Raw genomic sequence first — 24,442 nt, 5'->3', positions numbered from 1 at the left:
TCAATTCAACTATTTTTAATGAAAGTATAATTATGTTAATTGCCAATATATTTGCTGTAAGTATTTGAGTATTTTGATGATTAATTACATTTAGTTGGTGATATGTTATATAGGGTTTTAAATTTGAAAGATACCTTAGGATGTTTATTTATAATTTATTTATTATTTTATTAAGGAACGGTTTTTTCGGTTGAACCACGGTTAGACCGGTTGGACCAGTAAACCAGTGAACCAGTGACTAAAACGATTCGATGACCGGTTCAGTTTTCAGAACCTTGATTACAGTGGAATCGGTCAAACTAATAAATCATTAAACCAATAATGAAAGCAGTCACCAAACAAAACCCAGTAATGAAAGCGGGTTGATGACGGTAGAACCTTGAAAGAATTCAAGTAAATTAGTTTGAAAATCCCAAAATACCCTAACAACTACACGAAATCCGTGATCTTCCCCACAGCTCTCTCAAACACCGTAACAGCAGCCACTTCCTTCACACTGCGGCTGTGCTTCTCTCTCGCCGCCGGTCAGATCTCCGCACCGATCTGCTCTCTTCTAGTTTTTTATTTTTTTGCCTCTCTCGTTATCTTGATTATTTGATTATTGAATATTGATGACTTGATCTGTTAAGGATATGTTTTTAATATTTGAGTGATAGTGGTGTTTTTTTAAAATATGAATTGCTAGGGTGTATACTCAAATGTGGAATCATTTAACTAGAAAAGCAGAAAATAGACTGTCCGATTTATTAGAAGTACAAAAATCGGACCGTCCGATTTTTAAAAATACACAAATCGGACCATCCGATTTATAAAGGTACAGAAATCAGACCGTCCGATTTGTGAAAGGTACACAAATTCAACAGTCCGATTTGTGTTAAAAAAATAAAAAATTTGGGGTACAGAAATCGGACCCTCCAATTTGTATACTTCCACAATTTTAAAAAACATCAAAAATTACAATATTAAAATATATCACCACTTCTATTTCCATAAAAAAAAAAAAAATTAGCCACCAAATGCAGCATAATAAATTGCATAAAAATGATTTAGTTTTATTAAAAGGAGTCTCAAATAATTTGATGTTGGTGGTGTTGATGAGTTTGACAACAAAGAAATTCTGGTCTACACTTTCTCGTTAACAAAAAAGCTTCACCGTTTTTGCGTGCTTTCGTCTATATTCTCTGATTCTCTTCTCTTCTCTTCTCTTATTACCCCTCCCTCCCTCCTCTATTATTCTTCACTCTTAACATTCTCTTCTTCTTCTTCGTCTCTCTCATAGCGTCTTCTTCAACCCAACCAGGTTCCATGCTTCTTAACATCTCACTTTAACACTCACTATCTCGCTATTACTTATCTTCTATTTTTATCTTTTTCTTTATTTACACTTTGTTTTTCCTTTTTGGATTGTTGATTTTTCAAGTGTGCTTCTGTTATTATTTTCAAGTCTGGTATAGGTTTAACTGTAATGAACTGTTTCTGATTTTGAATCTGGTTTTTTCTTTCATGCTTCACCAAGCACCTTTAATCTTCGAGATTCGTCACTCACAAAGCTTTGAGTTTATTGTAAATGATTTTATTATATAAATAAGGAAAAAGTAAGAAATTTTAGTTGTGCATTATTTATTTGTATTTTTGTCTGTGGTATAGATGTGTGATATAACTGGAAAATGTTTTGCATCATGGAGCAGTTGAGGGATGAATGGGATACGGAAATTTCAAAGTCAGCGACTTTATGGAAGTTCAAGCGTGTGGGGATGGAGTATTGGTAATGCAGGAGTGGTTTTTTGTGGTGAATAGGTCTTATCATTTGAATGGATAGAGGAGTTTCTGATTAGGGATCAGTACTCAGTAGTTCCTGAAAGTGTAGCATTACTCCAAATTAGGAAGTTATATAGATGCACATGAAGTCAACATAGGTGGGTTGGGGATTTGGTTTCAATTTCTGAATTTATGTTATGCAAATGTGAATATGCGATGGATATCATACATTGACGAACAGTCTCTGGGTGATAGCTGTATTCATGTACTTGTACTACAATACTAGTATCTTCAATTGAGCCTCCATTTTTGAATTCAGATTCAGTCATCAACCATGCACATTAATCAATTTAACAGATGATGTATATTGAAGTAGCTTTAAGTCTCCTAGGTTTCTCACACGAGACAAGCCGTTGACTCCATTAAACTGATTTCTCATGGAGCTTTGATCAGATTGAGTTGCCTTTTTGGATTGCTTGTGATCAAAAGTATGGAGGGAAAATGTTCTGCAAAATGGATTATCAAGGAGCATCATTCCTAAAAGGTATAAGTTGGCGATAGGGTGGTTTTGGGGTTGTGGGGTGAAGAGAGCTTGTTTAGAGCGTAGTGCAAGAGGGATTTACTTTTGATATCCACAAGAATTCAAATAGAGTCCTTTTAGGGTAGGCTGACTGCAAAGGCAGTGTGAAATCTCTAAAGGCTAAAAGCCTTCCATGGCTCATCAGTATGGGTAGTTCCCAGTATAGGTTTCTCCATATTGGCAGACATTCCTTGGCCGAGGGTCATCCCTGACACCCAGCATCTCCCAATGGCTAACCTCTCCCCTCCTATATGACTATTAGGGCCTCTAGTGATGCCCTATTTAACCATGATCATGATTATAAACTTTTTTTAGGTGAAATTCAATATTCCACACCAAATAAAGTGGCTAAATTAATGGGGAAATAATCAAGTTCCTTGGTAGATTATGTAGGTGTACTAGTGGAAAAGAAGTACATGATAATGATAGTGACAACAAGAGAGTTGATGTAATAAGTAAATAGCAAACGAGATCAAATACCAAAATATTTAAGGCTCTTTTGCAGAATTTAATTTTGTTCAACGGGAATCACTGATTCAGTTCACTTAAATTTTCTTTTATCCCCTGATATTTTGTTAGGTGATAGGACATAGTGTGATAAGCGTATTGAGTTGTATGCTTCATATGTATAGAGAAGTATATTTTATGTCATTTTCTTTGCAGGTGCCATCTTCTGGCTACACATGTGATTTTCACATTGTCTTCCAATCAGGTGAAATCTTATTCAAGAGCTATGCAGAAGGATACTAGTACCAGTGCCCCGTCATCTACTGGTGCCAAGATTAGGCACCGAAAACGCTCAACCGAGGTTATTTGTTTAAACCTTGATTTCTCACTGTAAACCATATTTTGCATAAAATATTGGAGTGAAAAATTGTCAAGATACTAATTGAAAAAAACCAAATGATTGGAAGCAATATCTGACTTCTTTTCAATCCCAGTGGTATCTATCTGGGCAAATTTTTCTCTGCTATTTGAGGTGATTTGGTTTTCATTGTCTTTTATCTCAGGCTGTTCCGGAAGTTACCAAAGCAAATGGAGGCCAGTTGCTTGTTGATGACAAAAGCAAATACAAGTCCATGTTAATTCGTGCATACTCATCCATTTGGATGATTGGTGGCTTTGCATTAATCATCTATATGGGTCACCTTTATATTACAGCAATGGTGGTTGTTATCCAAATCTTCATGGCAAAAGAGCTTTTCAATCTACTCAGGAGAGCACATGAAGATAGGCAACTTCCAGGATTTAGGCTATTAAATTGGTACTAGTGACAAAATTGTTTCTTTCAAACCATTGCTATTTGTTATTTTCAAGATAAGCTTGTCAACAAATCGCCAGAAACAAGTCTTGTTCTTAGTTATTTAATAGCTCGTCGTATGTTTCATTTTTCATTGGCATTTACCATTTCAGGCATTTTTTCTTCACCGCGATGTTATTTGTTTATGGACGTATTCTTAGTCCACGCCTCGTTAACACAGTAACTTCAGACATGGTATTATATCGGCTAGTGAGCAGTCTTATAAAGTATCATATGGTTATCTGCTATGCCCTTTACATTTCAGGTGACTTTATACATATAATTTTATTGTCCATTTGCTTGTGCTTGTGGAATATGTCTACCAGATGCCTGAATTTTATGCTAATTTTATTGGGTTGTGATGCTGCTTGCTGTGGGAATACTAATACTTTGGTTAAATGTTTTATTTTGTTGTTTGGTCTCAGGATTTATGTGGTTCATTCTCACATTAAAGAAGAAGATGTACAAGTACCAATTTGGCCAGTATGCTTGGACTCACATGATTCTAATTGTTGTATTTGGGCAGTCCTCCTTCACTGTGGCAAGCATTTTCGAAGGGATTTTCTGGTATGATCTATAAAAGGAATTTATTATTCACATTTACATTTTCATCATAGAGGACTATTGGAGAATTGTCATTCTAAAACCAAGATTATTTGCCTACTTTCCAGAGATAAGGGAACTGGCTATATAATGTAATTTTCTTTGATTATGCAGTTCATAAAACAAATAGGCATGCAAGGCTGTCAAGCTTCCATGCAAATTCGTAGTTACATGAACAAAGTAAAATTGAGATGGGCAAATTATGTTAATATATTTATATCCATACCTATCATTTTTGCTGTATGAATAAATTCCTATCCTTAGTGCCTTTCTCATAGGTTAAATATATGCCCGTTAACTTATCTTCAGTTCATTGTTGAGTATATTCTTTTTCTTTGTGAAGTTGTAGGTTAAGGTGATTTTTATATGTTGACCTCTATCGTTGATATAATTGTTTCATTCATGTATTTAGTGTTCCTATGCCACCCGTTACTTTAATTCAAATAAAATGTCCTTGTTACCATTAGTCTCTTTTGGCTTCAAAACTTATGCACTTGGTTTGACAATGTAGTTGATTAATGCTATTCTTATGCTTGAACTTACTATACAGGTTTCTTCTTCCTGCAACACTTATCGTCATTAATGACATTGCTGCTTATATTTTTGGTTTCTTCTTTGGAAGAACTCCTTTGATCAAGTTATCTCCAAAGAAAACTTGGGAGGGGTTTATTGGGGCTTCAATTTCAACTATCATCTCTGCATTTCTGGTGAGCAAAAATTCAGGGTTTCTTTTTATTAAAAAAAAAGGGGGGGGGGTGTTTAAGATGCAACCATTGGAGTGGTTTGGGTGCGGGCTGGGGCCATTGTCAATCAACCAGAATCTCTAAGGATGCTTTGTGTTCCTGTGTCATTAAATGACCCAACATCCTGAATAAACTCTCTGCTTTTGGAAAGCTTGATTAGTTTTTTGGTGAAATTCTTCGCAGTTACATGCTTTCTGAAGTGTTATTATAAATCAATAAACCTGTGTGCTGAATTGAATGTTAATATGATTGTATAAAACTCTCTTGTAGCTTGCTAACGTCATGGGTCGATCTAAGTGGCTAACATGTCCAAGGAAGGTACCTCTTGCCTACCTTAACTAATTGATATATTGTGAAGTTTTATTTGACAACTGATTTACTTATGTTCATGTTGCTGGGAATAACATGCAGGACTTGACAACTGGTTGGCTTGATTGTGATCCTGGCCCACTGTTTAAGCCAGAACCTTACTCCTTATCGGGATGGATTCCACACTGGGTAAGCACTAAACATTCGGCTGAATTCATAATCCTTAAACTCACTGCAATATTTTGACCAGTTGATGCAGGTTTCATTCTTCTAAGATCAAGTCACAATTAAAGAAAGCACGTTGTGGGATTCGAAAATAAAACATTCAGCTTATAAAATATGACAATACTGTAATCATGAAGTGCCAATCCAGATTCCTATAATATATGACATTATAACGAGTGACATTCTATCTTTTAATATGCAGTTTCCTTGGCAAGAGATAACAATCCTGCCAGTTCAAGGGCATGCTCTATGTCTTGGTTTGTTTGCTTCGATTATTGCACCTTTTGGAGGCTTCTTTGCAAGTGGCTTCAAAAGGGCTTTTAAAATAAAGGTATCCTCTCTTTAGTTCTGCTTTTATGATATACAAATGAGCAAATGAATATCATCCATCTAGGTCAAAGGTATGAACAGATTAGCTGAATTTTCCACGTTCTGCAGGACTTTGGTGACAGTATTCCGGGACACGGGGGAATTACTGACAGAATGGACTGCCAGGTAGACTCTTATTTATCACAAATGGCTAATATTTTTACAACTTTTAGAGTTATATAGAATATTATACATCCAAATTCCAAAATCACGGTTTCTCGTGCTCGGATACACCGTTAACACCACCAAAAAGAAAAAAAAGAATAAGAAGAAAGGTGTGTCTTTGATGATAAATGGAGATAGTAGTAGTCATATTGGTTTTCCAATCTAGGAGTATACCCTCCTTTGGATTGTAAGTATAATATTATATAGTTGTGAATTATTGACAAATTTATTTATTTATCCTTGGTGCAGATGGTAATGGCCGTGTTTGCCTATATATATCATCAGTCATTTGTTGTGCCGCAAAATTTATCAGTTGAAATGATCCTGGATCAGGTACTCTGTTGATGTTATTTTGTATTTTACTTTGTATGTCAATTAATGAATATATTGAGAAATGGTTTAACCATGGTTTATTCCAGATATTCATGAACCTATCATTCGATGAACAACAAGCTCTATACAGGAGGCTGGGGGAAATATTGCAACAAGGGTTTCAAAGCCATTCTTAGTTCCAATGCCAAAGGTGTAATTTGTTCTCTCTTATTGCAAAGTTTATTTAGAAGCGGAAATGGAAAAAGATACTTTGTACATTTTGTATTCTACCATTTGAGTGAAAAAAGAATCAATGGATTCAGGAAGCTATCAAGATGTGTATATATATATATCTTGACCGTTGATGTTTCATTCCCAATTTCCTGAATATTATTTACTCAGGTTTTTGCCTACACATTTATCTGTAAATGAGAGGCTGTATTTGTATAAATTCCTTGAGATCATTTAGCATGTTTCAATTACCTAAAAATTCTCATTTGCAACATTGTTTTCAAAGCGGCAACCAACATAGCTATATCTATCCGTTTACAGCATTGCTGTCTCTGGGACTTATTATCAGAAATTCAACACAAATTAGATTAATACCTACATATTTTCAATTTTTCATATGGAATAATCTTGGTTATACCCGATTATGCTTAGTATATTAATAGGCAATAGTGTACCTATAAATTCACTTTTATAAATTAAAATGTGAACTAATAATATAAATTTAATCGAAATGATCAGGTATCTACATTTAAACTAAGTGAAGAGTTCAAGTATTGAAAATAATATTCTTTTAATAGATTATGAGCTTGTTTATATGTTAAGTTGTTAAAAAAAAATTAATAATTTTTTTATTGTTTAATATGTTTAGCAAAACTTTAGTAATAAAAATACACTAGAAGAATAAGAAAATATATTTTTTTAGAAATTACAATTTATTTTTTTAAAGATTTTTTTAACTTAAAAAATATTTTTTACATAATAAGTAAACAAAAAGTATTTTTATATTGTTGTAGTTAAACATAATTATTAAATAAAAAGATATTTTTATATAAGATATCCAAATATGAAATTGTTTTTACTTTTCTAAATGATCTTTTAAAAAAATTAGAGTAAAGACCTAACTCAGCCATTTTCACAAAGGACAACGCGCTCATTGTAAAAAAAAAAAGGGACAATTCAGCCTTCAACGTTTTTATTTTAGGACAATATGGCCCCTCTCTTAAATAGTAACAAAAATTAGTTTTGTGAGAGTTTTATTTATAATTTGTGGGAGTTTTATATAACCAACTATGATCCTTACTATCATCATCTTTTTCATCCTCATCATTATCACTTCTTAGTGTGTGTTTGGATAAAATTGATTTTGCAAACTTGATTTTGATCAAAAGTAAGTTAATGTTAAAGTGATTTATGTTTGGTAATTTTTGTATCAAAATAGATTATAGTAAAATAAATGTTGTTTGGCTTATACTATTCAAAATCACTTTTAAATAAAAAATTACTAAAATAGACATCAACTTAAAATTTTTTTATATTATCCTATTATTTTAATTTAGATATTTAAATACTCTCATTCTAGTACTCTCAATAATCTTATTTTTAATATTAATTTGGAATCCAATGTTTATGATTTTATTATTATCTATGATTATTTTTTTTAATTTATCTTTTTTAATGGAATCATAATCTATATTATAAAAAATTACACTAAAACATAGTATACGAGAATTACAATTATAAAAGAGAATATTGAAAATAATAAAAAAATTAAATATTTACTTTGTAGTGATTGAAACAAATCTAAAAGTTCCTGGTGATCTTTTTATATAATATATTTTTAGTATTTTTGATACTCATTTTTTAGTATGTTATAATTTTTTACTATTATTATTATTTACAGTTAATTTTTTGTTTAATTTACTTTACCTAATAGAATTAATAAATTATATTATAAAAAGATAATAACAAATATAATACACAAAAATCACAATTATAAAAATGTATAATGTTATAATACACAAAAATCATAATTATAAAAATGTATAATGTCAAACAAATAGTTGAAAAAAATAAAAATAATAAATAATAGAAAATAGAACTCATATAAATAGAACTAACAAGAATTTTATAAATAATACAATAATATATATAAAGGATAAAGTTGGTAAAAGGTAAATAAATTGTAGTATCTATGACTAAAAGCCAGTTAAGAAAACGCAGAAGCTACAAATAGTTGCTTCTTGTAAACGTGATTTTGGCAGCAAAATCACTTTTGTGTTCATGAGAAAAAAATTTGCCAAACCAAAAGTTGAAGCTTTCAAAAAATTTAAACATGCTTCTTCCCTTCCAACGGGTTTCCAAACACACCCTTCCTCTACTATTTTTATCTTTATCCTCATCATTATCACTTCTACCTCTACTATTTTTATTGTGTAACTGTACTTTATCACCATCGTTAATTCCTCCACTGTCATCATCAACATTAACGTTATGTTCCACTTCTTATTTAATGCTATTTTTTTTTTCTTTAAAAGGTCTTCGTACTGCAATTACTTTCTTTTTTCCTCGGATATTATTTCTACCAATGGTCTTTCTCCAATTAACCACCACCAATCAAGAAATTTTTAAAAATAAACTTACTAATAGTTTGTGGGAATTTAAAACTCCCACAAATTACAAATAAAACTCACACAAAACTAATTTTCATTATTATTTAACAATTTTTTTTAAAAAACATATTGTCTTAAAATGAAAAGATTGAGGGTCGAAGTATCTTCTTCTTTTTTTTGACAAGGGACATCTTTTCCTTTGTAAAAATAGACAAGAGTCGAGTCTTTACTCAAAAAATCACTTGAAAAATGATTTTTTCGTAAAAATTCACCCAAACATTCTATACATGATAAACATTTTAAAAAAAGAATACATCAAATTGCTCTCTTTTTTTCATTATTTATATATATTGGATAGAAATTCTGATATAATGTCTTCAACAAAACCAAAATTCTAAAATGTAAAAAAAATCATTATTTGTTACTCAGTTTCTTTAAACAAAGATTAACTATATCTTAAAAGAGATACTCGCATATTGGAAGATATCCAAAAGCATGTACAACTTCTCATTCTTAATGTTATATATTTCTAATTTCTAAACATATACAAAAATGTGCTGTGAAGAATATTTTAGCCTAAATCACGCATGTTAGTATTACGATTTACGATAGCATATAAGGTCTTACAGAATAATAATCATAATATAGCTCTGCTGATCTGCTCTAACCAAAAGGTAGGGATCCATGAACGTCAACAAATGTTAACACACAAGGAATATTTCTCAATGAAAGAAAAATGAAACTGAACATCTAAAGAGGAACACGTTTTGAATATACTCAAACTAACCTAGAAAGGGTTTACACAAGACATTACAATTAAATGTTGGGTGATTTTTCCAACTGAAAATCCAGAAAAAAAAAAACGATCAGTAGAGCAAAACTTTTTGGTAGTCATAACTTTTGAGCTAAGGAATGCCCAGGCTCCAAATGGCACCCATATAAGTGATAAATATGGTACATGTCCTACCTCTACAACAAAATATGTAAATAATCAGTAGTCATTTAAGCCAATCTAAACCCAAAAACCAAAAAACTGAAAACATGACATGACTTGCTAACAATTTCTCTTTACCAAAATGTATCATGACAAACTATCATCTTCTATGATTTTTCTGTGTTACTTCCTTTTCAGTTTCTCAATCTTCACATATGGTAAAACACCCATTAAACAAACAATCTTCGGTTTCCAACCACGCTGTTGAGCCCGGCAGAACATCAAGAATGTGTTAGCAAAGTAGGAATTGAAACCCATGAAGAAGTGCCACAAAGCATGACCCTGTGGATTAATTGGCCAAGTGGATATCTCCTTGCAGAAAAACCGATCACCTAACCAACATAAAGATCCTAATACAAGGGTGGCTACATATAGCTTTGCAATCCTCTTTGCAGACAAATCTTCAGTATAAATGTAATATTTGTATGTTCTTGGAATGCAGAGGAGACAGAGAATGACATAATGCGCTTTGAAGCCGATGCCGAAACGGAAGAAAGAATGGAAAACTGCAAAAACAACACCATACAAAAATAGGAAGATGGGCATCGTAGTACGGTAATGCCAATCTGGAGAGTACAGGATGTACAAGTACAGCAGCATCTCCCATACCATGGGAGTTTCATCACTCTGTTGTTGCCTATATTAAATTGTAAGAAATAAGGAATCAGCATTCATACAACTAGCAACTTCCACAAAATAAGAAAAAGGTCACGGAAGAAGTTTCGTCGTAGAAGTGTGCGGTCAAGCATTGATGACAAACACTACTCATCGATACCTAAATCAGAAGACTAGTGATACCATAGGTGCCCACTCCGTCAAAAAATTAGAAAATTGGTACTATTGCAGGTGCAAACTCCATTAAAAGCTATATATCAATATCACTAGTATACTCCTTAAGAAATAACTCAATGCAGTCTTCATGAATCCTTTCCCTCAAACATGTACAGTATCTTATAAGTTCCGACAAAACAGGACAAGCTGACTTAAACCCCCTGTTATAAACTTCAAACCTTTTCCGATCTGAACTAAGGTAAGCAAATTAAGAAAATAATTATGCATGCTACTTTCCAGAATATAATGCCATACATAAAAGCAAATTCCAACCCATAATGAGGATAACTAAATCTTGTTACCAAAGTGGTTCAATAATCTACAATGAAACATAAACCATACAGTCATTTTATATATGCATTATCGTACTGGCCTCTCTGAACCTGACCAAAAGCATAGCCTTTCTCCAAGTGGCAAAAGAAAGGTTAAAAGATGTTGCCCCAACTTATAGAAAGACACAAGTTATAGAAGGTAGCCTCCTAATTCAAATTCAAAGGTAACTTGAATTATCATTACAACTAGATTGCATCAGATAGAGTAATGTGCAGTAAGACAGAATAAACATAATTCAATCATCATGAAGTTAGAGAAAGCAATTCTAATTATTTATAAATTCGAAAAACAACCACATTATATGCATCTAAATGGTTACTAATGCACAGATTAGTAAACAAATATCCCCCGTTCAATATATTTCCAACAAAGCTCGAGGCATTGCAGACACCCTAAATCGGAATTTTCCAACTTTTCAACCCCCAGTAGAAAAATATATAAAATTATCCATTTTATATTATACAAAAACAAAAATTAAATGGAAACAGTCAAAGGTAAATTTATATAAATTACTGCAAGAAATGAAGACATCAGTACTTACACATGTTGCAGTGTGGCATGGTACAACATGCTTCCAATGGCAAGTGCCATATTCGATAGATGAAGAACACTAAATCTTTTCTCAAACCGCTGTCGTAAAGCATTTATAAGACCAAGGAGAGCCAAAAGAATGCATGGAATGTTGGATATTGTGTTAAAAAACTCTGCTATATATGATGAATGAGCATAATTATTTTCACAACACTCTGTAGTTGATGTAACCGGACCCCAAAAGCTGGCTATGGTGTCTGCCATTCTCCTCTACAGCCTGATGTTTGTTGATCTGTATTTAAAGCTGCAGAGTTCACAAATTCCTGCAAATCATGTGCCAACGAGCCAGAATACAATCAATCCCACAACTTATTTATTAAGATGCACAAATCCAGGCAAGCGGTAGTCACGGATCATGTATGTCAACGTGTTAATCCATACAGAAAGTGCGACACCCATATTAAATCAATGCAACATGAAAAACAACCAAAAAACTCTAATGCGTGGTATAAATTAACATAGGTGTTGAAACTAACGTCAGGGAACCTTCAAGGATCTACATTGGGTCACTACCTAAAATAAAAAATAATGTAGATAAAACTAAATAGATATATCAAAATCCTCTTAATTAAACCTATCAAAATAGACTAATAATGTTCAAATTCTAAAACATACAAAATCCATGTCTCTGAATTCTGCATTGTCCAATACACTCTAAGAGGCAATATATCGAACAGAAAGAAATCAAAATTCCATAACCACAACATTCACTTCATTTGCATCAACACCCAAACCAACATTATCCCCCCTATCAAATAACAACTTCAAACAAAAAAAATCAATGTAACGTGATAAAAAAATATGGTATTTGATTAATTCCTTATAGCCCAAGATAAAAATTTAAAAATAAAAAAAAACCCCAGATCCTAAATAGGCAAAGAGAAGGAAGCATTACACAGAAAATTAACATTGAATAAAACGATCATTAAATAATCAAATTATACCAAACTTACAGAGACGATCAAATCTGAGGAGTTTTAGAATTTCAAATTCCCATAAACAAAAAAGGGGTCAACCCAAACAAACAAAAAAAATATAGCATTACAGGCAATTTCCATCAGAGTTCATGCGACAAAGTAAAAGTACCGTAAATGCTTGACACATTAAAAAAATAAAAATAAAAAAAGGAAAAAAGATTCAGATATTAAGTATGAAAACAAAAACGGTAAAAAGAAATGCATAGAATAAAATTAGAAGAGAGAGAGAGACGTACTTGAGAAGATAAACGAAGAAAAAGAAAGGGATTGGAAGGAATTTACGTAGATCTCATTCTGGGTTGGGTTAGTGTTTCAATCTGCGTTTCTAATAATAAATATTCGGTCGAGAATCTCTTTTCGTTTTCGTTATACGAGGCAACCTCTACCTTCCAGACTCTCTTCTCTCTTTCCTTTTTTTTTTTTTCCTTTCGTCTTTTATATTTAACAAAAAGCGGATTTTAATACATACATCCGTTTTCTTATCATTATTTATACATTTAATATAAAAAGTAGTTATTTTTACTGATATAATATAAATACACATGTAAAATTAATATTGTATTAAAATTAAATTCTATTTAATATTAACATTTTTATTTTTAAAAATTCAGAATTTAAATCTAAAATTTAGAATTTAAGATAAAAGAATAATTTAAAAAAATCCGGTAGATATTGATCGAGAAAATTAACTCTTTCAATTAAACTAGCTACTCTTTTTAAAAATTGGATCATGGATGGCTATGAAATTTAAATTTATAACATATTTGGTAGTGTTGAATTTATTTAAGCCATAAATTTAGGCGTGATATTAAATATCTAGTCTTATTTTAGAGTATATATTCAGATAAATTCTTAAAAAATTTTGTATAAGACGTTTTTATTAAGAAAATTTTAATAATTATCGTTAATGAACATACAATATTTAAATTTTTCTTATCTTAGGTAGAAAATTATTTAATAAAAATGATGTTGTGGATGGCATTATTTTCAGAACTTGTTTAAGATATACAAACTTAGATGACACTAAACAACTAATTATATAATAAATGAACAAATAATACATAAATGTATGAAGGTAATTTTAATTTAATATCAATGTATTTTACTATAAAATGATTGAGGTCGAAATGTACTGAGCGTTTACATAAAAGAAATTAATCACTTTTTTTGAATAAATCATTTTTAAGAGTCTTATAAACAGATCATCTAAGTGGATATATAGCAGTTGCATAATAAATCAAGACTAATTAGTAATTACAGTACATAGTATATAAACATTTTACACTAAATAAGTGATAAAGACTTCAAAACTCAAAAGAATCAAATAGAAACTAACTGATAAGTCAATGTTATAGAAACCAAAAAGCAAAAAACAAAAGAGAATAATAGCACTAATTAGTCCATTCAATAGACTTATAGGTAGAGAAGTTATGAAAGAAGATAAGATGAACGGTCATACATTTTCAAATTAGAACAAAATAAATTTCATATAATTGGATAGCCTTTCTTTTCTCTTTTTTAGTTTCACTAGTATTTTGTCGTAATACTATTACAAAAATATAAATATTTTAAAATTATATCGGTCCTAGTATTATAGATTATGATATAAAAAATTTATAACATTAAATTACTTTTATAAAATAGTTGCAAGAGACAAAAGTCTCTGTCGACTAAAAAGACCAGAGTCTTAAACAAAATTAAATAATAAATTTTTAGTTATTATTTTTAAATGAAAGAATTTAATTTTTTTACTTAATTTTAATATTTATTATCTAAAATTTGAAAGAATTTAACATGTATATTTTTATATTTGATCAGGTATTAAATTTGTTATACAAATAGAAATAATTAATTTTTATGCTTGCTATTTAAAAATAATATTTTTTTATATATATAAAAATATAATTAGATATTAGTATAAAAAAATTTATATTGATAGTTATAAAATAAGATTTTTACTCTAGTTATAAAATTAATTTATGTTTTTTTTAAACAACAATTGAATCTTGATTCTAACTTCTAATCACAATATTAGTATTTTTTTCAAACTATATGTAATAAATATTTAAAAGAAAAGAAGTAAAAATATATATTAAAAAGATAAGTAATAAAAAATAAAAAATTAAATAAAAATATATATAATAATATTTTTATTTAAATTATATTATGTTGTTAATTTTATTTTTTTAGAACATAAAGGTAGAGAAAAATAGAAAATGAGAGAAAAGAGAGAGAAAGATAAATAAGAAGAATGAGAGAGGGAGTTTGTTAATTTTGGAAGTTAAGACAATTTTTTATTTTAATTATAATGAAAATATCTGTTGACATATTTTGATTTGTCAAATTACTAATATAAAATATGAATTATAAATTATATATAGAGTGGGAAGGATAGAGAGAAATAGAAAAAAAGAGAGAGGTAGATAAGAAAATATAAGAAGGATGTTTACTAATTTTAGAGGATAATATTTTCTCTAAATTTTAATAAGAGAGTGTCATGTGACACATTTTAGTTATTAAATTAGTTAGTAATATATAAATATAATATAGCTATATTTTAATTTTAATATTTTAATTTTAATTTAATTTAATTTGAATGCAATTAGAGAATGTCATGTATATTAAAATTAGTAATAGATAATAGATATAATAGATAGATTTTGCTGCTGGGTGATGGGGATTCACAAATATAATAGGGTAGGAAAGGTTTTTTATTGAAAGGTAATAATTATAGGAAAATGCTGGGGTCAACAACGTTAATTTAATATAAAAAGTTAATTAATGTTGGTTTAAATGTAAGTTAAAAACAAGAAAATATGAATTGTTTGAAGATAAAGAAAGCAGATATAATTTCAAAAATTAAAATAAATTAAGTACATTCTAACAAAAAAATTTATATAATTTCTTCTACTTTATTTTTAATTGGTTTTTTTAACTTCTTTTTATTTTATCCTTTTATAATTTTTTTTTTAATTGTCTACGGTATTTTATAAATCAAAAACTAATTCGTCCTTATGTAATATCTTTTTTTTTTTTTTTGGTTTTTCATATCCTTCGTCCGATGAACCAAGAACTATCTTTTTGTAATATTTTATTTGTCGGACAATACTCTTACTTAAAGACCTGGTGTATGTTTTTTCTAAGAAAGGCCTATTAAATAATTGAAGGCTGAAAGGCCCTAACACGTTCGAGCCCACCACCATGGCACCTTGCCGCCTTAATATAATTTATAATTAATGACCAAAAAAATTATAATTTAAAATATATTAACAAAAAAATAAGTATTAATTAAATATGCATCGCATGTGTGGGAAAAAAAAGAAAAAGAGTCCCATGCTGAACACAAATATGTCCCGACCAAAAACTAAAAGGACAAAGACCCAACAAAAGTATATATACAAAGTTATTACTTATTAGGATTTAGGAGTAGCTTTTGAAGATTATAATTTAGCAATATTGTTCAAATATTACTAATCTAAGCTGCTATAATAAAAGTAGAGAATCTGATTAATTGTTCCTAATAAAAAAACATTGACTATTTAATTCACGGAATAATTGTGATATTTATTTATTTATCTCATTTTTTTTTTACTCAGTCGCAGTACTATTTAATTTTGTTCTATGCAAACTATATCAAATTTATATTACTTCTATTAAACAAATATTTTCATTGCTAATTTACTTCTAACAACTCGATCATTACTTTATTAGACTATCAAATTTGAGGGCTTATAATTAGTATCATTAGAATTTTTAATCAAATAACGGCATTAATTTGTCTACTGTACTTTTTTATTATACTCAATTAGTTTGATTATTAATAAAAATGTTTCTTTCACAACAAAAATCCTTACCATTATGTAATAAGTAAAAGTGGACTAATAATTATTAGGAAATTTTTATTAGTTAATAAAATTTTATAAATAAAAATAATAGTAATGTAATAATCAATCAAGTATAAATTTAGTGACTGGTATTCTTTTTCTCTTGGAATTTCTCTTCAATAGAATTATTTTCTCCTTCTTTCCTTTTGATTTGATTATTCCCTAATTTACTCTTATTCTTTCCTATTTAATATTTTTCTTTTGAATTAGAGTAAGAGAAAAAATAATGAATAAGAAAGAATATATAAGAGTGAATTAGAAAAGAGTCAAATCAAATAAAAAGGATATAAGAATTAGAAGTAAAAGAAATTCTAAGAGAAAAATAATATTAATACTAATTACTAAATTTATGCTTAATTGATTATATTACTATTGTTATTATTTATAGAATTCTACTGACTAATAAAAATTACCTAATTAGACTATTATTTGAGTAATGAACTAATGATAGAGAATCAATTTTTGTTAGAATTATTTTATTTATCTTAAATTTTAAACTATAAATCCTAAACGTTATGTTAATTAAATTAATTAACTAAATATTGATTCCTTATAATTTCTCTTATTGTTTTGGTCCCTTCATGCATGCCCTATTAATTATTGACATGTGTAGTAAAATATAACTATTACTGGAAACAAGAATATGTTACTACTAACAGCATGCTAGCGACCAAATGTAATCTCAGTGGCTAGCTAGTAATACGGAGGAAATGATACGCGCAATAATAGCAAAAGACAAATTAAAGGATAATTTATACTAATAGATACTACCATTTATTATTGCTTAAAACTTTATATGTCATGATTTCGTGACAAGCAAAATTTCTCACAAACTCAGTAGTGGTAAAAGCCACGAGACTTTGACCAAAAAGGGCACGCTACAAAATGTGAATTTGGTTCATTGCATTGAGACACTTTAAATTGAGATTCATTGAACCTGGTCTTAACCAAAAACAGATAGCAATTAATCCAATTATACACTCTCACTCTCACTTTAACTCACAGCAGCGCCCAATTTCCACATCACCGCAATCTAAAACTGGAAACGCCAGATGACGTGGATTTGGATTTGGATTGTAGTATAGCAATGAACCATTCCTTATTTTGTGTCGTAATTTTGGGGAATACTTCAATAAACTTTTCTATACTTAATCTTGTACTGAGTTTAATGTTTAAGCGGTCAATGAGTATTGTGATATATATATTTTAATTTGATCTCCAATTTTTGTTGTTTTTTTACTTTCGTTTTAAAAATGTTCTGTGAGTTAGATTTTTATAGTCATACAATTTTTAAATGTATTACGTAATTTTTTGACTGAATTTTTGGTGACTAAATAGAAAAGAAAGAAAAAAGAGACAAAACCAAATTAATTGGCTAGGGTCATATCTAAATCTATTAGATGTTGAAGCTCACTCCATGGTTGGCTCCAATTCGAGTGAATGTCCGCGACAGAAGCAGCTGCTTTAGCCATACAATCTGCAACACTATTTGCAGTCCTCTGAATTAAAAGAATAGAGACTCTCTAATTCCAATTCATAACCTCCTGAATATGCTTTGCCAAATCCCATTCCGGAATATCCTTACTAAGCATTCTTTGGTTTACCAAGAAAAGAGCTTCTGTTTCACAAATAACCTCACGAAATCCACTCTCCCAAGCAAGAAGTAAACCTCTTCAAATTGCATACAATTCAGCAAAAAGAACACTGCACACTTCGACTTTTCCAGTGCAACTTTTCAACCAACATCCATCAGGATTGCGAATAATACAACCAAAACCAGCATAGCCAGAAGGAGCAAACCAACTAGCATCACAATTCAATTTAACAGAATGAACTGGAGGTGGAACCCAATGCAAACAAAGTGAAGGAGGAGACAGAGATTGATGCATAGCAAAAATAGTGTGAAACTCCCTTACTGAACTACGAATCAAACTCACCACTTTACTAGCACTCCATGAATCATCTATATTAAATAAGTCATGATTTCTGCTTCTCCAAATCCACCAGATAGTCGAAAAGAAAAGAAAAGCATCTCCACTCCTTGCACCTCTGTAGAGCCAATCATGTAAATTCGAGTTATCTGAATACAAGCCTAAAAGGGTCCAGACCTCCTTGGCACTAGGGCACTCCCGAAGACAATGAAGAATGGATTCATAACCATTCTGACACCGATGACAGGTGCTAGATAAAGCTAAACCACGACCCAAACGAAACTCTGCTGTAAGAATAGCATTATGGAGACTGAGCCAAATCAAGAATTTTTTGACTGAATGAGTTAGTAAGATTTGTATTTTATCTATAATTTAATTTTAATGTAGTATAAGAGGTTTGTATGGATAATTAATTGTATATCACTATATTGTCATATTAATAAAAATGATTGTTTTTTAATTTTTTTAAATTATTTAAATGTATAAATGTAACTAAATGAATGATAGTATAAAAATTTTTATATTATTAATACATCTATTACGATTCAACCTTTAGTATAGGTCTAAGTGCCCACGTGTGATCATTAAAGGATCGCAGTCCACTTCACGTAAAGTTGATACTTGAGAATTATTAGATAATTTGATTAATTTGACTAAATTTTCATCTAACAACTCTGACATTTCAACTTTACATAAATTCGACTTCACCTGAATTTTCACCTTCGAATTAATATCATATTTCATAAACCGGGACAGAATGGTCATTAAGACTATGTGTGTTTAAATTACGTTCATAGATAAAGATTTGTATAAAATTAATTTTATAAGTTGATTTTGATTAAAAGTAAATTAATATCAGTGTGGTTTATATTTAGTAATTTTATTTAAAATAAATGATAGTAAATTAAATATTGTTTAAGATTACATCATTTAAAATTATTTTTGAATAAAAAATTACAGAAAAAAACATAAATTTAAATAATTATTTTATATTATTTTATAATTTTATTTTAAATATTTAAATAAATTTTAACATTCATTTTTTACTATTCTAATGGATAAATAGAATTATAATACAAAGTAAAAAAATATTCCATACAAAAAAATAACAATAACAATAAAAAAATTTATAAACAAAAAATAACATAAGTTTTATAAAAAATAATAATATGTATAAGAGAATATTAAAAAAATTATAAAAAAATAAACATATAAATAATAAAAGACATAATTGGTACATAAAAAATAAATTTTAGAACGACAAAAAAAGTGAACACAAAAATTAAAATTTGTAACTTTTAATAAAAGTGGATTGAAAGGTAAAAATCACTGCTACATTCAAAAAATAAAAAATTACAAAAAATAAATGAAGCGTTTAAAAAAGTCAAACACGTTTCTCTTTTCTTCAATGCAAAACCAAACGCACCCTAAAAATTACAAGTATTGGTTTTTGAGTATTTTATGAGCTTATTAGTATAATTTTTTAGATCAAAGATGTTATTTATACACTCAAATCAACTACTAAAATTAGACATTAATATATTTTTGTATAAATATATATGATTTAATTTATTCTTAATGTATATTTATATTACAACATGTATTTTATATTTGTAGCTAATTTTGATAATTGATTTTAGTGTAAACTTAGCATTACTTTTTTTTAGACCCACTTGATTGTGGAAATTCTCCTAGGTGCACCACCCCATTGAAGCCACCACGGATTGGAGACTTTTTTTTTTTACTCCCTCTTTTGTCACTGTAAATAGTTGTAGACCAAAATAACGATCAAATTTTTTTTGCTTCCAAATAGTGTACACAAAATAACGAAATGTGTTAAAGAACATGACTATAAGAAGTTAAGAGCGAACCTAGATGGTTTTGCAAGCAAGGTTCATGAAAAACTGAAGGAGGTGTCATAATTTGGGCTACATTCATTATCATATGAATACCATGGTGCAAAGTGCAAATTACTAACCAAAATTAAAACTCAGAAAATCGTCCACCATTGTTAAAGTGCCAGCAGTCAATCATACTCTACCTGCATCATGCTTGGGCAGTTATGTATAAATTAATGCCCATCCGCTTCCCTCTTCCATCATTCTCAAACCACGTCCACGGCGCCGCCAAGGATTCCGGTGAGGTTTCACAGAGTGGCTGCGGCCTTTGATGCTGAAGTGGCACGGGTGAGGCTCTGCGAGAGCAGCGGCAGCGAGCATTCTCCGCCGGAGACTTCGAAAGATCTGTTCGATCTGGTGAACTCCTTCATGGAGAGCAGCGACAAGGCACGTGAAATAACGGAAGAAGAGGAACAGAGTGTTCATCGCGAGGAAGGAGTGGTTGAAGAAAGAACAGAGTGCTTTGATTCCGAGAAGAGGGAAATGCTGCAAGATCTATTTGCCTGTGGCGATGGTGACGATATCGAAAGGGACTTGATTAGAAGAGAGGTTGAAGCTGCGGTTGCTTGTGGAGTTGTTTCGGAAACTAATTTTCCTGAATTCAAACGTAAATTGATGTCTCACTTGAGAGAGAAAAGTTTTGATGCTGGTGAGTACAAGTTACTAATTGCTTTAGTTATTCAAAAATCAATCACTTGTTGAGAGTTAGTTATTTAATTTGAATCTGCACTGAACTGCAGGGCTTTGCAAATCGAAGTGGGAGAAAACTGGAAGATTAATAGCTGGTAGCTATGAGTACATTGATGTGAATTCCTTAGGAAAGCGATACATTGTTGAAGTCTCCCTGGCTTCAGAGTTCGAAATAGCGCGCCCTACCATTCAATATTCTTCATTGCTACAAGTTTTCCCACACATATTTGTTGGCAGAGTGGAAGAACTGAAGCAAGTTGTGAAGCTTATGTGCAGTGCCATAAAGGGATCCATGAAAACAAGGGACCTGCATGTTGCTCCATGGAGGAGAAACGTGTACATGGAAGCCAAGTGGTTTAGCTCTTACAAGAGAACAACTAATGCAGTTTCAACCAGAAATGCATCATCAGATTCTTTGTTTCTTGAAAGGTTCATTGGATTTGAACCTCGGCCTATTATAAAAGCGCACAATTGCAGGGATTATCATGCCGATAAAACTAGGTTGAGGATCGTCCATTTGACATCCACATTCGAATAACTCCATCCCCATCTCCATAAAAGTACTTTCTTTTAATTTATTAGAGTTGATGAGTGATCGATTTTGTGAAATATATTAGTCCGGAGCACAAAATACGCTTGAGAAAGAATTTCTCAAATGCGTGTGTCTTATGGCTCATTTTATTATGTATGTATATATTTTGTAAAGGAATTAGGGGTTCATTATCCTTAGCATTGTTTTTATTTGTTGGAGAAATAAATATTGTGAAAAGAATTGAATAATAGTTGTTGGCAAGGAGCATCCCTATTAAAGTATAGCGATCTACTATTATAGCATGAAGTTGAGCTGCAATTTCTTGCAATAGTTTACCCCAAACATGATACCATGTATATTCTTATCTGTATTACTAGGTCCACCATTTATCCTCGTTGGATAGAAAGAAAAACAAGTCTCTTTTTTCTTTTTCCATTGGACTTGAAGGATATCATTTCTCAATCGAATCAAATGTAAATTTGAATAAAGTATCATAGGACTACAACTATGTATATCCCACTAAAGGAATATCCTTTTTTTTCGAGTATAGCGTGTGTACCAATTCTTTTGCATTATGTACACAAAAAATATAAGTTATTACATATATATAGAAATATAGAAATATGTATTTGATATTGCATAAAATTGTTTTACTATATTATTGTAAATATTTTTTAGGTAAAATTTAGAGGTGTAATTACAATATAAGCCAACTAAATCAATCTTCTTTTATTTTTTATTTAAAATTTAAAAAATTAGGATAATAATTTTTTTTTATAACGAATTTATTTTTTAACTAATTAATTGGAGTTGATTTCACTCCTATTTTAATTTGTAATATTACAACCCTTGTTTCTTCAACCCTTTGCCAAAGGTGTGAAGTAGTTTATAGTCTCTACTCTTTTTGGTTCTTTTATTTTCATGTTTTTCAGATAATACTGTAATTATATGGCATATAGACATATAGTCATTGTGCTAGCTACAATATTACAACACCTAATTCGTCAAAGATACTTTTCTCTCTAATCTCATTTTCGCTAAATTCTTCTTTTTCTCCTCTAAACCACGTTAAAATAAGTTACTTTAATTTAATTACCGTATATTTTATGTATCTATGAATGCTATATAGATTTTAAGTTAGATGATATCATTTTGGATGTTTAAATAAAGTCAACCTTATTAGAAAAAGGATGTTGACTTAGTCTCCTATACATGAAGAGGGTACCAAAGTCACCTGAAGTGTCCTTAGCTATAATCATTCCATTAATGTGAAAGTGGCCTTATTTGTCGTCTTCTTTGGTTCTGGTTCTGGCCATGCACCTTTTTTTACCTTGTTATTGCTTTTGTTTCATGATTCGCCAGGTGAAATTAACAAGCACGTCAAATTAAATGCATGCGTGTATGTGAGACTTGAATGTATTAGAGAGAAAGAGAGGATATTTAGAGGGAAAATTGTAAAGATGAAATTATATATTCATATATTAACTTTGTACATGATATAATTAATGCTTATATGAAACTAATTAAAGAAACTCAACTAAACTAAAGATGAACTTTATTCATGTATATATTAACTATGTACATGATAATGCTTATATAGCTTAAAGAAACTAAAGATGCATGGAATTCTATTAACTATGTACAAACTATAAACTAATTAAACTAATACCCATATACCAATCTTAATTATTACAATCATATATTGTCTTGTGTAAAAGTTAGCATGCAACACATGCAGTTTTAGCATCATGTGGCACTTTGCCTATCACTTTTCATGCTTCAGAAGTAAATTTCAAGGCTTGGCATATTGTTTTGTTGTTTCCACTAGAAGAATCACTCTTGTTTTTCTTTAAAGATGATGATTTATTATTATCATAGTTGTTTTTTGAACTTTTAAAACTCATTATTATAAATAGTATAAAGAAAAGAAGTAAAAGATAGGAGTAGTAGATCAGATGTTGCGAATTTTTTCTTAAGCTAATGAAATCTATTTATAATGTCCAATAATTTAGTTAACAAGGTAAAATTTTTTTGTTTAACCATTGAAATTGTTATTATAATAATAACTGTCCACTATATACAATGTCACTGTGACATACACAAATATAGTAGGATAACACGTGATGAATTAGAATTCAATACAAAAAGTTATTATTCATTTTTAGTTTTAATAAAATTAAAAGAGTACGCGAGAGTACGTAAAAAAAATTTGTATATTTCTATTGAATTGAAAATAAGAAAAAATAACTAACTATATATAATATTGCTTTTATTTCATGATTCGCCAAAGTGAAATTAACAAATACGTCAAATTAAAAGCATGCATGCCTGCATGTCCATGAGACTTGAATGTATTAGAGAGAAAGAGAGGATATTTAGAGGGAAAATTGTAAAGATGAAATTATATATTCATATATTAACTTTTTACATGATAATTAATGCTTATAGGAAACTAATCAAAGAAACTAAACTAAATATGAAATTTATTCATCTATATATTAGCTATGTACATGATAATGCTTATATAGCTTAAAGAAACTAAAGATGCATAGAATTCAACTACGTACAAACTATAAACTAATTAAACTAATATCCTATACCAATTTTAATTATTATAATCGCATATTGCCTTATGTAAAAGTTGACATGCAATACATGCAGCTGCCTTAGCATCATGTGGCATTTTTGTGGGTCACTTTTACATGCTTTAGAAGCAAATTTCAAAGCTTGGCATATTGCTTTGTTGTTGCCACTAGAAGAGTTACTATTATTTTTTTTGAAGATCATTTATTATCA

The 24,442-nt window shown here is 29.9% G+C and overlaps 3 protein-coding genes across 6 annotated transcripts in view; 2 read left to right on the top strand and 1 right to left on the bottom strand.

Annotated features, from left to right (window-relative positions):
• Positions 1-6,828, top strand: part of LOC107482942 (phosphatidate cytidylyltransferase 1) — a 33,444-nt gene extending 26,616 nt beyond the window's left edge. The window contains exons 1-12 of one of the 4 annotated variants that reach the window (XM_052259964.1): positions 1,093-1,300; positions 3,051-3,146; positions 3,349-3,602; positions 3,752-3,903; positions 4,064-4,205; positions 4,792-4,948; positions 5,255-5,302; positions 5,396-5,482; positions 5,721-5,849; positions 5,957-6,013; positions 6,302-6,385; positions 6,472-6,828. In XM_052259964.1, coding sequence (XP_052115924.1) covers positions 3,072-3,146; positions 3,349-3,602; positions 3,752-3,903; positions 4,064-4,205; positions 4,792-4,948; positions 5,255-5,302; positions 5,396-5,482; positions 5,721-5,849; positions 5,957-6,013; positions 6,302-6,385; positions 6,472-6,561 — 1,275 coding nt within the window. In that variant the 5' untranslated portion in view covers positions 1,093-1,300; positions 3,051-3,071 and the 3' untranslated portion in view covers positions 6,562-6,828. Of the gene's footprint in view, positions 1-1,092; positions 1,301-1,647; positions 2,303-3,001; positions 3,147-3,348; positions 3,603-3,751; positions 3,904-4,063; positions 4,206-4,791; positions 4,949-5,254; positions 5,303-5,395; positions 5,483-5,720; positions 5,850-5,956; positions 6,014-6,301; positions 6,386-6,471 lie in introns of those variants that run through there. The other 3 variants (XM_052259961.1, XM_052259962.1, XM_052259963.1) reach the window with 3 other exon arrangements.
• Positions 6,829-9,619: 2,791 nt separating this feature from the next.
• Positions 9,620-13,169, bottom strand: LOC107482948 (alkaline ceramidase). The gene is made up of 3 exons (XM_016103537.3): positions 12,948-13,169; positions 11,685-11,997; positions 9,620-10,616 (listed from the first exon to the last, which is right to left on the bottom strand). Exons 2-3 carry the CDS (start codon positions 11,936-11,938, stop codon positions 10,103-10,105), a joined length of 768 nt encoding a protein of 255 aa, XP_015959023.1. The 5' UTR covers positions 11,939-11,997; positions 12,948-13,169; the 3' UTR covers positions 9,620-10,102.
• Positions 13,170-20,643: 7,474 nt separating this feature from the next.
• On the top strand, positions 20,644-21,778 carry LOC107482878 (uncharacterized; the record flags this gene model as incomplete). Its single annotated transcript, XM_016103468.3, has 2 exons — positions 20,644-21,073; positions 21,165-21,778. Coding segments are annotated over 2 exons (918 nt in total), but the record flags the coding sequence as incomplete, so codon positions are not given.
• Positions 21,779-24,442: the final 2,664 nt, after the last annotated feature.

Source organism: Arachis duranensis, chromosome 4 (assembly GCF_000817695.3).
Source record: "Arachis duranensis cultivar V14167 chromosome 4, aradu.V14167.gnm2.J7QH, whole genome shotgun sequence".
Classification (NCBI taxonomy): Eukaryota; Viridiplantae; Streptophyta; class Magnoliopsida; order Fabales; family Fabaceae; genus Arachis; species Arachis duranensis.
The sequence above is the reverse complement of the archived record's forward strand: the minus strand, read 5'-3'. Positions and strand labels throughout refer to the sequence as shown.